Source organism: Nomascus leucogenys, chromosome 17 (assembly GCF_006542625.1).
Source record: "Nomascus leucogenys isolate Asia chromosome 17, Asia_NLE_v1, whole genome shotgun sequence".
NCBI lineage: Eukaryota > Metazoa > Chordata > Mammalia > Primates > Hylobatidae > Nomascus > Nomascus leucogenys.
The window spans coordinates 49,113,346-49,125,636 of record NC_044397.1 but is presented as its reverse complement, the minus strand read 5'-3'; the positions used below and the strand labels follow the sequence as shown (position 1 = coordinate 49,125,636).

The 12,291-nt window shown below is 40.1% G+C and overlaps 1 protein-coding gene and 1 pseudogene across 1 annotated transcript in view; both read left to right on the top strand.

The window, feature by feature from the left end:
* Window positions 1-12,291, top strand: part of SEPTIN14 (septin 14) — a 76,150-nt gene that overhangs the window by 47,818 nt on the left and 16,041 nt on the right. Inside the window, exon 7 of the mRNA XM_030795949.1 lies at window positions 515-611. Within this exon, the coding sequence (XP_030651809.1) occupies window positions 515-611 (97 nt within the window). The remainder of the gene's footprint in view (window positions 1-514; window positions 612-12,291) is intronic.
* LOC105737735 lies at window positions 921-12,166 on the top strand (annotated as a pseudogene).

The window sequence follows — 12,291 nt, the reverse complement described above, 5'->3', positions numbered from 1 at the left end:
GCTCAGTAGACAGTTTCCAATTGTGTGCACAGCCTGAGACTGATGCTGACAGAAACCAATTAGTGCATACTGTCAAGTCTTAAAATGAGATGCAGGGTAGATCCCTGTCTAATTAAATTTATTACGATATTGTCATCTCTGTCATTTTTTTTTTTGAGGCGGAGTCTCGCTCTGTTGCCTAGGCTGGGGTGCAGTGGTATGATCTCGGCTCACTGCAAGCTCCACGTCCCGGGTTCACGCCATTCTCCTGCCTCAGCCTCCTGAGTAGCTGGGACTACAGGCCACCACGCCCGGCTAATTTTTTGTATATTTAGTAGAGACGGGGTTCTACCATGTTAGCCAGGATGGTCTCGATCTCCTGACCTCATGATCCGCCCGCCTCGGCCTCCCAAAGTGCTGGGATTACAGGCGTGAGCCACCGCGCTGGCCTGTCATTTTTATAAAAGGAATGAGAGTAATAGAGTAAGTTCTATTGGTGCTAGAGAATTCAATTCATGTCATTCTTGTTTTCTAGGGGCTGTTACCCTTTGCTGTGGTAGGGAGTATGGATGAAGTGAAAGTTGGAAAAAGGATGGTCAGAGGCCGTCACTACCCTTGGGGAATTTTGCAAGGTAAAAATGACAGAGGGCAGGCTTTGGAATGATTAAGTTAAATATATGTGTATCACTCATAGTCTCAAAATAACATTTTAACTTGAGCTAATATTGGTAACTCTTGCTAATCTGTAAGTTAACAGTTACTAATGAGGAACACAAACTCTGTTTTATTTAAACTAATGCTTACTTTGTCTATGATTCATTCTCATAGAAGTTTGCTGAACGCTGCTTTAAGCCAAAATCTACAGAGGCTGGGAAGAACCTCTTTGTCTACCCCAATGCTCCCAATGTGCCATGTACATATTATCTGTCTCTGTATAAATCATGACATTGAGAATGCTGGAAAGCACTTTCAACAAAATGGAAGCAAAAATACTAGTGTGTAGACATGCTACATAAACTCATTATTACCTAATGTAGAAACCATTTTAAACTGGTCACTAGAAAAAAGAGTTACAAACTTTTTAAAACAAGAAAGTACAATTTACCTTTGGCTAAAGATTATACCTTTGACATTTATATTATTATTTAGCATCATAATGAGTTAGAATAGTGTAGTAAGCAGTAATTTATTGTCTGGTTCATATACTTGTGGTTCGTATAATTATTGGGGAATGGAAGATTTCTACTTGTACTGGTTTCCAAATGATTTTTGTTTGTTTGTTTGTTTTTTGAGACAGAGTTTCACTCGTGCTGCCCAGGCTGGAGTGCAGTGGCACGATCTTGGCTCACTGCAACCTCTGCCTCCCAGGTTCCAGCTATTCTCCTGCCTCAGCCTTCCGACTAGCTGGGATTACATGCACTCGCCACCACACCCAGCTAATTTTTCTATTTTTAGTAGAGATGGGGTTTCACCATGTTAGTTAGGCTGATCTTGAACTCCTGACCTCAGGTGATCCACCTGCCTCGGCCTCCCAAAGTGCTGGGATTACAGGCATGAGCCACCATGCCCAGCCTCAAATGATGTTTGTAAAAAATTTACATATTAGAAATTTTAAAATTTGTTAAACATACTTAAAACTTAATGTTTTAATATTTATGTTGTATTACATATTAGTATATGTTATAAAATATATATCTATACTATATGTTGATGTATAAAATTTGGTCACAGTATTAATCACAATGAACCATATATTGTGGTCAATCTTCTGGACATGATAAACACAGGAGAGAGCCATACAAATTATTTTTCATTAATTAATCTTAATTGACAAAATTGTATGTACTTATGTACAACATGATGTTTTGAAATACATATACATTGTGGAATGGCTAAATTGATATAATTAGCATATGTGTTATCTCAATTATTTTTGTGATGAAAACTTAACATCTGTCTTAACAATTTTCAAGAATATAAAATATTGACCGGGCACAGTGGCTCATGCCTGTAATCCCAGCACTTTGGGAGCCCGAGGCGGGCAGATCACGAGGTCAGGAGAGATCGAGACCATCCTGGCTAACACAGTGAAACCCAATCTCTACTAAAAATACAAAAAAATTAGCTGGGCATGGTGGCGGGCACCTATAGTCCCAGCTACTCGGGAGGCTGAGGCAGGGGAATGGCGTGAACCCGGGAGGTGGAGCTTGCAGTGAGCTGAGATCGCGCCACTGCACTCCAGCTGGGCAATAGAGCGAGTCTCCGTTTCAAAAAAAAAAGAATATAAAATATTGTTACTAACATGGTCACTATGTTGTACAATAGATCTCTTTAACTTGTTCTTATCTAACTAAAATTTTGTATCCTTTGACCAACATCTCTCCTACACACCCTCTACCTAACTCACATAACCACCATTCTACTCTCTGTTTCTACAAGTTTAACTTTTAAAAATTTGATCTATTAGTGAGATCATTTACCATTTGTCTTTCTGTGTTTGGCTTATTCACGTAGTATAAAGTCATCCGGTTCCATCCATGTTGCTGCAAATGATAGAATTTCCTGATTTTTAAGGCTGAATTCCATTGCATATATATGCCACCCTTTTTTTCTTCATGCATCCATTCATGGACACTTAGATTGCTTCCATATCTTGGCTGTTGTGAATAATGGTAGTGTAGGTACCTCTCTGACATACTGACTTCATTTTTGGGAGATATATATCCAGTAGTGAGATGGCTGGATCATATGGTAGTTGTTTTATTTTTAATTTTTTGAAGAAACTCCATACTGTTTTTCATAATGGCTATCCTAATTTACATTGCCACCAACAGTGTACAAGGGTTCCCTTTTTTCCACATCCTTACCAGCACTTGTTTGTCTTATTGATAATAGCCATTTTAGCATGGGTGAAGTTACAGCTTATTGTGTTTTTAATTTTTTTTTGAGATGGAGTTTAGCTCTTGTTGCCCAGGCTGGAGTGCAATGGTGTGATCTCCGCTCACTGCAACCTTTGCCTCCTGGGTTCAAGCAATTCTCCTTCCTCAGTAGCTGGGATTACAGGAACGCGCCACCATGCCTGGGTAATTTTTTTTGTATTTTTAGTAGAGACAGGGTTTTGGCTTGTTGATCAGGCTAGTCTCAAACTCCTGACCTCAGGTGATCTGCCTGTCTCAGCCTCCCAAAATGCTAGGATTACAGGCATGAGCCACCACACTGGGCCTGTGTTTTTTAATTTTTAATTTTTATGGATACATAGTAGGTGTATATATTTACAGGGCACATGAGATATTTGATACTGGCATTCAGTGTGTAGTAATCACATCAGGATAGAGTACCCATTAACTCAAGCATTTATCCTTTCTTTGTGTCACAAACAATCCAATTATACTCTTTTAGTTATTCTAAAATGTACAATAAATTATTGTTGACTGTAGTCACCCTTTTGTGCTATCAAATACTAGATCTTATTCATTCTTTGTAACTATATATTTGTAACCATCAACCATCCCCACTTCTCTCCCTCCCCAATCCTTTCCTAGCTTCTGGTAATCAACATTCCACTCTTTATCCCCATGGGTTCAATTGTTTTAATTTTTAGCTCCACAAATGAGTGAGAACATATGAAGTTTGTCTTCCTGTGTCTTGCTTATTTCACTTAACAGAATGTCCTCAGTTCCATCCATGTTGTTGCAAATGACAGGATCTCATTATTTTTTATGGCTGAATAGTACTCCATCATGTATATGTACCACATTTACTTTATTCATTCCTCTGATGATGGATACTTAGGTTGCTTCCAAATCTTGATTATTGTGAATAGTGCTGTAACAAACATGGGAGTGGAGCTATCTCTTTGATATACTACTTTCCTTTCTTCTGGGGATACACCTACTAGTGGGATTGCTGGATCATATGGTAGTTCTATTTTTAGTTTTTTGAGGAAACTCCATACTGTTTTCCATAGATACTCTACTGATTGACATTCCTATCAGCAGCATACAAGGATTCCTTTTTCTCCACATCCTCACCAGCATTTGTTATTGCCTGTCTTTTGGATAAAAGCTTTTTTAACTGGGGTGAGATGATATCTCATTGTAGTTTTTATTTGCCTTTCTCTGGTAATCAGTGATATTGAGCACCTTTTCATTTGCTTGTTTGGCATTTAAAAAAACCCACAATGAGCAGTTACTTCACACATGTTAAAACAGTTATTATCAATAAGACAAAAGAAGACATTTGTATGTCTTCTTTGGAGAAATGTCTATTCAGATCTTTTGCCCATTTTAAATTAAATTATTAGATTTTTTCCTATTGAGTTGTTTGAGCTTCTTAAATATATTCTGGCTATTAATCTTTTGTCAGATAAATAGTTTGCAAATATTTTCTCATTGTGTATACTGTTTCTTCACTTTGTTGTTTCCTTTGTTTTGCAGAAGCTTTTTAACTTGAGGTGATCCCATTTGTCTATTTTTGCTTTGGTTGCCTGTGCTTGTGGGGTATTACTCACTAAATGTCCTAAAGAGTTTCCCCAGTGTTTTTTGTAGTCGTTTCATAGTTTGAGGTCTTAGATTTAAGTCTTTAATCCATTTTTATTTGATTTTTATATGCATTGAGAGATAAAAGTCTAGTTTCTTTCTTCTGCAAATGGATATCCAGTTTTCCCAGCACCATTTATTGAAGCGCTTATCCTTTCCCCAATGTATGTGCTTGGCACCTTTGTTGAAAATGAGTTCTCTGTGGCTGTATGGATTTATTTCTGGGTTTGCTATTCTGTTCCATTGGTCTGTGTGTCTGTTTTTATGCTGGTACCACGCTGTTTCACTTACTATAGCTTTGTAGTATAATTTGAAGTCAGGTAATGCGATTCCTCCAGTATTATTTTTGCCCAGAATTGCTTTAAGTATTTTTTTGGTTCCATATGCATCTTAGAATTGTTTTTTCTTTTCCTATGAAGAATGTCATTGGTATATTGATAGGGATTACATTGAATCTATAGATTGCTTTGGGTAGTATGAACATTTTAACAATATTATTGATTCTTCCAATCCATTAATGTGAACTATGTTTCCATTGTTTTGCATTCTTTTCAATTTCTTTCATCAGTATTTTATAGTTTTCATTGTAGAGATTTTTCATTTCTTTGGTTATGTTTATTTCTGGGTATTTTATTTTATAGCTGTCGTAAATTGGATTAGTTTTTATTTCTTTTTCAGATTGTTCACTGTTGGCATATAATAATGCTAATAGAATTCTGATTTTCTTCTCTGTGTTATCTTGAATTTCATTGAGCTCTTTTAAAACAGCTATTTTGAGATCTCTGAAAGGTTACATATCTCTGTCCTGAGACATGTGATTGGGATTTGTCATTAGTGCCTTATTTGGTTCATTTGGTGAGGTCATGTTTTCTGGGATGGTCTTGATGCTTGTCAATGTTCATCTATGTCTGGGCATTGAAGAGTTAGATATTTATTGTAGTCTTTGCAGTCTGGGCTCAATTGTGCCTATTCTTCTTGAGAAGGTTTTCTAAGTATTCAAAGGGAATGTATTAGGTAGTACCCCAAGCCCAGTAACACTTTGACGCCAGCAGACTCGTACTGCCTCAGTGGTCTTGGATAATATCTGGGAGAATTCCCTGGATTATGAAGCAGAATCTCTCAAACTCTTTTCTCACTATCTCCCAAACAGAAGGAGTCTCTTTGTCTGCTAGGTTGCTTGGAGTTGAGGGAAGGGTGACATAGTCACTCCTGTGGCCACCACAGCTGGGACTGTGCTGGGTCACATATGAAGCCAGCAAATTACTGGGTCCTGCCCAAGGCCCATGGCAACTACTGCCTTGCTACTACTGATGTTTAAGGCCCAAGGGCTCTTTAGTCAGCAGGTGGTGAGTCCTGCTGGGCTGAGTCCATCTCTTCAGTGCAGCAAGTTCCCTTCTGTCCCAGAGTGGGTCTAGAAATGTCCAGGAAGTAGGGCCTGGAATTGGGGGCTTCAGGAATCGGCTTAATGGTGTGTTTTACTGTGGCTGAGCTGCTACTCAAGTTGTAAGATAAAGTTCTCTTCTAATCTTCCTTTTCTTTCCCACAAGTGGAAGGAGGCTCTTTTTGAGCTGCACTGCCTGGAGTTGGGGGAGGTGTGATACAAGCACTTCTTGGCCACCAACACTGATGTCTCACTGGGTCACATGCATTCCCATTCCACTGAGAATGAGCAAGCTCAGTACCTGGACTTGCCCAAGGACTGCAGATCTTGTGGCCTGATTGCCTTTCAAATTTATTCAGGACCCCAGGGCACTTTAATTAACTAGTGGTGGAGGTAGCTGGAACTTAAGTTCCTATCTATCTCTGGCATGGGGGATTCCTCTTTAGTGGGAGCTAGGTTAAATGCTCCCTTTGGCCAGGAGTGGTGGTTCACACCTGTAGTCCCAGCACTTTGGGAGGGCAAGGTGGGCAGATCACTTGAGGTCAGGAGTTCGAGACCAGCCTGACCAATAAGGTGAAACCCTGTCTCTACTAAAAATACAAAAATTAGCTGGGCATGGTCATGTGCAGCTGTAGTCCCAGCTACTTGGGAGGCTGAGGCCGGAGAATCACTTGAACCTGGGAAGTGGAGGTTGCAGTGAGCCGAGATTGCGCCACTGCACTCCAGCCTGGGTGAAAGAATGAGACTCCATCTAAAAAAAGAAGCTCCCCTTGTGGGCACTAAGCAGAATTCTGCCCTGTGTTGTGTTCAACTGTGACAGGGCAGTTACTGAGTTCCAATGCAAAGTCCCACAATCCCTTCATTCTCCCTCCCCAAAGCGCACAGATTCTCTCTCTGTTTAGTATGGTGCTGCTGGGGGATGAATGTCAGATGGCATAGGCTATGTAAGACTCTCTTCATTACAATCGTCAGTGCCTCTTTTCTTGATATAATATTAAAACCAGGTACTATGATTGCTCACCTGATTTTTCATTCTTATGAAGGTGCTTTCTTGCACGGATAATTGTTCAATTTGTGTTTATGTAGGGAGATGATTGATGAGGGGTTCTATTCAGCCACCTTGCTCCACCCCACTCCCCATTTTAGCAATTTTGAAATATACAGTAGCTTATTATTAACTGTCGTCACCATGCAGTGCCATAGATCACTGAACCTTATTCCTCCAGTCTAACTAAAACTTTGTACCGTTTGATCAATATTTTCCATTTCCTCATCCCTCAGTCTCCCCACTTTCCTCCACTCACCACCTGTCTACTCTCTATTTCTGTGAGATTGACATTTTTAGCTACCACATATAAGTGAGATTATGCAGTATTTGTCCTCCTGTGCCTGGTTTATTTCTCTTAGCATTATGTCCTATGGTTTCATTCATGTTTTACACATGACAGGATTTCATTCTTTTTAAAATTTCTATAGTATTTTATTATGTATCTTGTTGACGGGCATTTAGATTAGATTGCTTCCATATCTTGGCTATTGTGAATAATGCTGAAAAATAAAATGCTTAGGAATAAATCTAAACAAGGAAGTAAAATACCTGCACACTAAGAACTGTAAAACTTGGCCAGGCGCGGTGGCTCATGCCTGTAATCCCAGCACTTTGGGAGGCTGAGGCGGGTGGATCACTTGAGGCCAGCAGCTTGAGACCAGCCTGGCCCACATGGCAAAACCCCATCTCTACTAAAAATGCAAAAACTTAGCCATGTGTGGTGGCAGGCACCTGTAACAGCTTCTCAGGAGGCTGAGGCAGGAGAATCACTTGAACCTGGGAGACGGAGGTGGCAGTGAGCCAAGATCGCACCACTGCACTCCAGCCTGAGTGACAGAGTGAGACTCCATCTCAAAAAAAAAAAAAAAAAAAAAATGCTGGGTGCAGTGGCTCACACCTGTAATCCCAGTGCTTTAGGATGCTGAGGCGGGCAGATCACCTGAAGTCAGGAGTTCAAGACCAGCCTGGCCAACATGGTGAAACCCCTTCTCTACTAAAAAAATAGAAAAATTAGCCAGGCATGGTGGTGTGTGCCTATAGTCCCAGCTACCTGGGAGGCTGAGGCAGAAGAATCACTTGAACCTGGGAGGCAGAGGTTGCAGTGAGCCAAGATCACACCACTACACTCCAGCCTGGGCAACAGAGCAAGACTCCATCTCAAAAAAAATAACTGTAAAACTTGATTTGAAATTGCAGAAGAGTTTGGAGAAGAGTTTGCCTTACTTCCCCATCTCCGTCGCTCCCTGCAGCCTCCACCAAACATCATGGCTCCTAGAAAGGGGTGGACAAGACCAACTCCTTAGGGAGGTGGAAGCTCGCTTCCTTTCTTAAAGACTTCGACTGCAAAGTGGAAATACGAATCAAGCCAATTGAGTCTGACAGGCAGAACCTCTTCAAGGAGGTGGATAACCTCTACAACATCCAGATCCTGGGGCTCCCCAAGGCACTGCGCAAAGATGAATGGCTCAACTACTTCTCCCTTGGAGGAAACAAACAGGGCTTGGAAGAGGCAGCAACAGCTGACCTGGATATCACCAAAATAAACAAACTAACCGCGGGAGCTATTCAAACACCCCTGAAATCTGCTGAAACACGAAAGGTGATACAAGTAGATGAAATGATAGTGGAAGAGGAAGAAGAAGAAAATAAACATAAGAATCTTCAAACTGCAAGAGTCAAAAGATGTCCTGCATCCAAGAAGAGAACTCAGTCTGTACAAGGAAAAGGCAGAAGGGAAAGGTCAAGCTGTGCTATCACTGTTACCCTAGTTTTGGGCTGATTGGACGTGTCCATAGTGAAGCCGACTCCAGGCCTGACACCCAGGTTTGACTCGAGGGTCTTCATGATCCCTGGCCTGTGCACTCCTGCCACAGGAGAGCGGATTTCTAACAAAAGCTGGCCAGGTGCAGTGACTCACACCTGTAATCCCAGCACTTTGGGAGGCTGAGGCGGGCGGATCACCTGAGGTCAGGAGTTTCAGACCAGCCTGGCCAACATGGTGAAACCCTGTCTCTACTAAAAATACAAAAATTATCTGGGCATGTTGGTGGGTGCCAGTAATCCCAGCTACTTGGGAGGGAGGCTGAGGCAGGAGAATTGCTTGAACCCCGGAAGCAGAGGTTGCAGTGAGCCGAGATTGTTGCCATTGAACTCCAGCCTGGGTGACAGAGACTCCGCCTCAAAAAAAAAAAAAAAAAAAGAACTTCGAAAACACCAGCAACAAAACCAAAAGAAACAATTTAATAGCATGAAGATACAACCTAGAGATTGGAAAAAATATTTTCAACTTATACATCTGATAAGGGGCGAATGTCCAAAATATATAGTATTTTTGATATTACTCTAACAACTCAATAGCAAGAAAACAAATAACACAAGGAAAAATGGGCAAAGGATCTGAACAGACATTTCTCAAAAGAAGAAATACAAACGGCAAAAGAAATATGAAAAAATAGCATCTCTAATCATCAGGATAATGCGAATTAAACACATGATGAAGTATCACCTCGTGGCTGTTAGAATGACTATTATCAAAAAGACAGGCCGGGCGCGGTGGCTCACACCTGTAATCCCAGCACTTTGGGAGGCTGAGGCGGGTGGATCACGAGTTCAGGAGATCGAGACCATCCTGGCTAACGTGGTGAAACCCTGTGTCTACTAAAAATACAATAAATTAGCCTGGCGTAGTGGTGGGCGCCTGTAGTCCCATCTACTTGGGAGGCTGGGGCAGGAGAATGGCGTGAACCCAGGAGGCAGAGCTTGCAGTGAGCCGAGATTGCACCACTGCACTCCAGCCTGGGCAACAGAGCGAGACTCTGTCTCAAAAAAAAAAAAAAAAAAAAGACAAACCATTACGAGTGCTGGCAAGCATATGGAGAAGAGAGAATTCTTTTTTTTCTTTTTTAATTTTTATTTTAGGTTCACGGGTACATGTGCAAATTTGTTATACAGATAAATTGCACGTCATGGGGGTTTGGTGTAAAAGATTATTTCATCACAGAGATAATAAGCATAGTACTGGCCAGAGCAGTGGCTCGAGTCTGTAATCCCAGCACTTTGGTAGGCCAAGGCGAGTGGATCACCGGAGTTCAGGAGTCCAAGACTAGCCTGACCAACATGGTGAAACCCCGTCTCTACTAAAAAATACAAAAATTAGCCAGGCGTGGTGGCGCACTCCTGTAATCCCAGCTACTTAAGAGGCTGAAGCAGGAGAATCACTTGAACCCAGGAGGTGCAGGTTGCAGTGAGCCGAGATCGTGCCATTGCACTCCAGCCTCAGCAACAGAGTGAGACTCTGTCTCAAAAAAAAAAAAAAAAAAGTGCTCACTTCAGCAGCACATATACTAACCAAAAAAAAAGAAAAAAAAAGTAAGCATAGTAGCTTTTCTGTCCTCACTCTCCTCCCACCCTCCACCCTCAAGGAGGCCCAGTGTCTGTTGTTCTCCCCTTTGTGTCCATGTGTTCTCAATATTTATCTCCTACTTATAAATGAGAGTATGTGGTGTTTGGTTTTCTGTGCCTGCATTACATCACTTAGGATAATGGCTTCATCTCCATTCATATTGCTGCAAAGGACACGATCTTGTTCTTTTTTTTATGGCTGTGCAGTATTCCATAGTGTATATGTTCATTTTCCCTATCCAGTCTACCATTGATGGGCATTTAGATTGATTCTATATCTTTGTTATTGTGAATAGTGCTGCGATGAACATACACGTGCCTGTGTCTTTATGATAGAACAATATATATTCCTTTGGATATAAACCTGGTAATGGGATTACTGGGTCAAATGGTAGTTCTGTTTTAACTTCTTTAAGAAATTGTCAGGCCAGGCGTGGTGGCTCACGCCTGTAATCCCAGCACTTTGGGAGGCTGAGGAGGGCGGATCACCTGAGGTCAGGAGTTTGAAACCATCCTGGTCAACATGGTGAAACTCCATCTTTACTAAAAATACAAAAATTAGCTGGGCATGGTGGTGGACGTCTGTAATCCCAGATACTTGAGAGGCTGAGGTCAGAGAATCACTTGAACCCAGTGAGCCGAGATTGCATTGCTGCACTCCGGCCTGGGTGACAAAAGCGAAACTCTGTCTCAAAAAAAAAAAAAAGAGAAAAAAAGAAATTATTAAAGTACTTTTCACAATGGCTGAACTAATTTATATTCCCACCAGCAGTTTATATACATTCCCAAGAAAGAAGGGAATTCTTAAACATCATTAGTGGGAATTTAAGTTGTTACAGTCATTTTGGGAAATAATGTGAAAGTTCCTCAAAAACTAAAAATAGTATTACTGTGTGATCCAGCAGTACCACTTCCGGGTATGTACCCTAGTGGAATGAAATTGATCTGTCAAAAGACATCTGCACTCACATTTTTATTTCAATCTTTCAAAATATATTAAGACTTATTTTGTGGCCTAACATATAATCTATCCTGAAGAATGTCTTGTGTTTGTTTGAGAAAAATGTGTATTACTTTGCTGTTGGATGAAATATTCCACATATGAACATTAGGTCTATTTGGTCTAAAGTGTAGTTTAAATCTGATATTTTCTTACTGATATTCTGTCTGGATAATCTATCCATTGCTGAAAGTAGGGTATCTAAGTCCCTTACTATTATTGTAATACAGTCTATCTCCCCCTCAGATCTACTAATATTTGCCTTATATATGTAGAAGTTGTGATATTGGGTGCATATATATTTACAATTGTAATTTTTTTAATGAACTGACCTCTTCATCATGATATGATGACCTTCTTTATATCATTTTACAGTTTTTGACTTAAAGTCTATCTTCTGTGATAGTATAGCTTTTGGTGCCTTCTCTTTTAGTTTGTAACTGCATGAAATATCTTTCCATGTCTTCATTGTCAGTCTGCATGTATCATTAAAACAGCTATGTGAATTTGTTGATTGATTTTGAATATTGACTAACAATGTCTCCTAAATATGATATATAAATGGAATTTCATAACTAAAATATTTACAATTGTAAGGCCTTTTTTCTAGCAGAATTTACTCTGATAAAATTATTTACACTAGTGATGTTATATTACATATTCCATTAGCACTGCAAAATACCCAGAGGTAGTTTATAACATACTACACAATTGTTAAAAAAAACCTATAGCATATATGCATATAAAATATTATTTCACTATTTCCTGCTTATTCTTCAGGTAATAAGTTTAAAGCATATTTGTTAACCTATAAATAATCTCTGCCTATGGTTGGTATGTATAGTACAACCACACTTACATGCTTAAAAGAATTATAGCTATTAATCGAATTGTTCAGTTGTGTGTTATTTTAAATGTGTTTTTATTCGTGTATTCATTCATG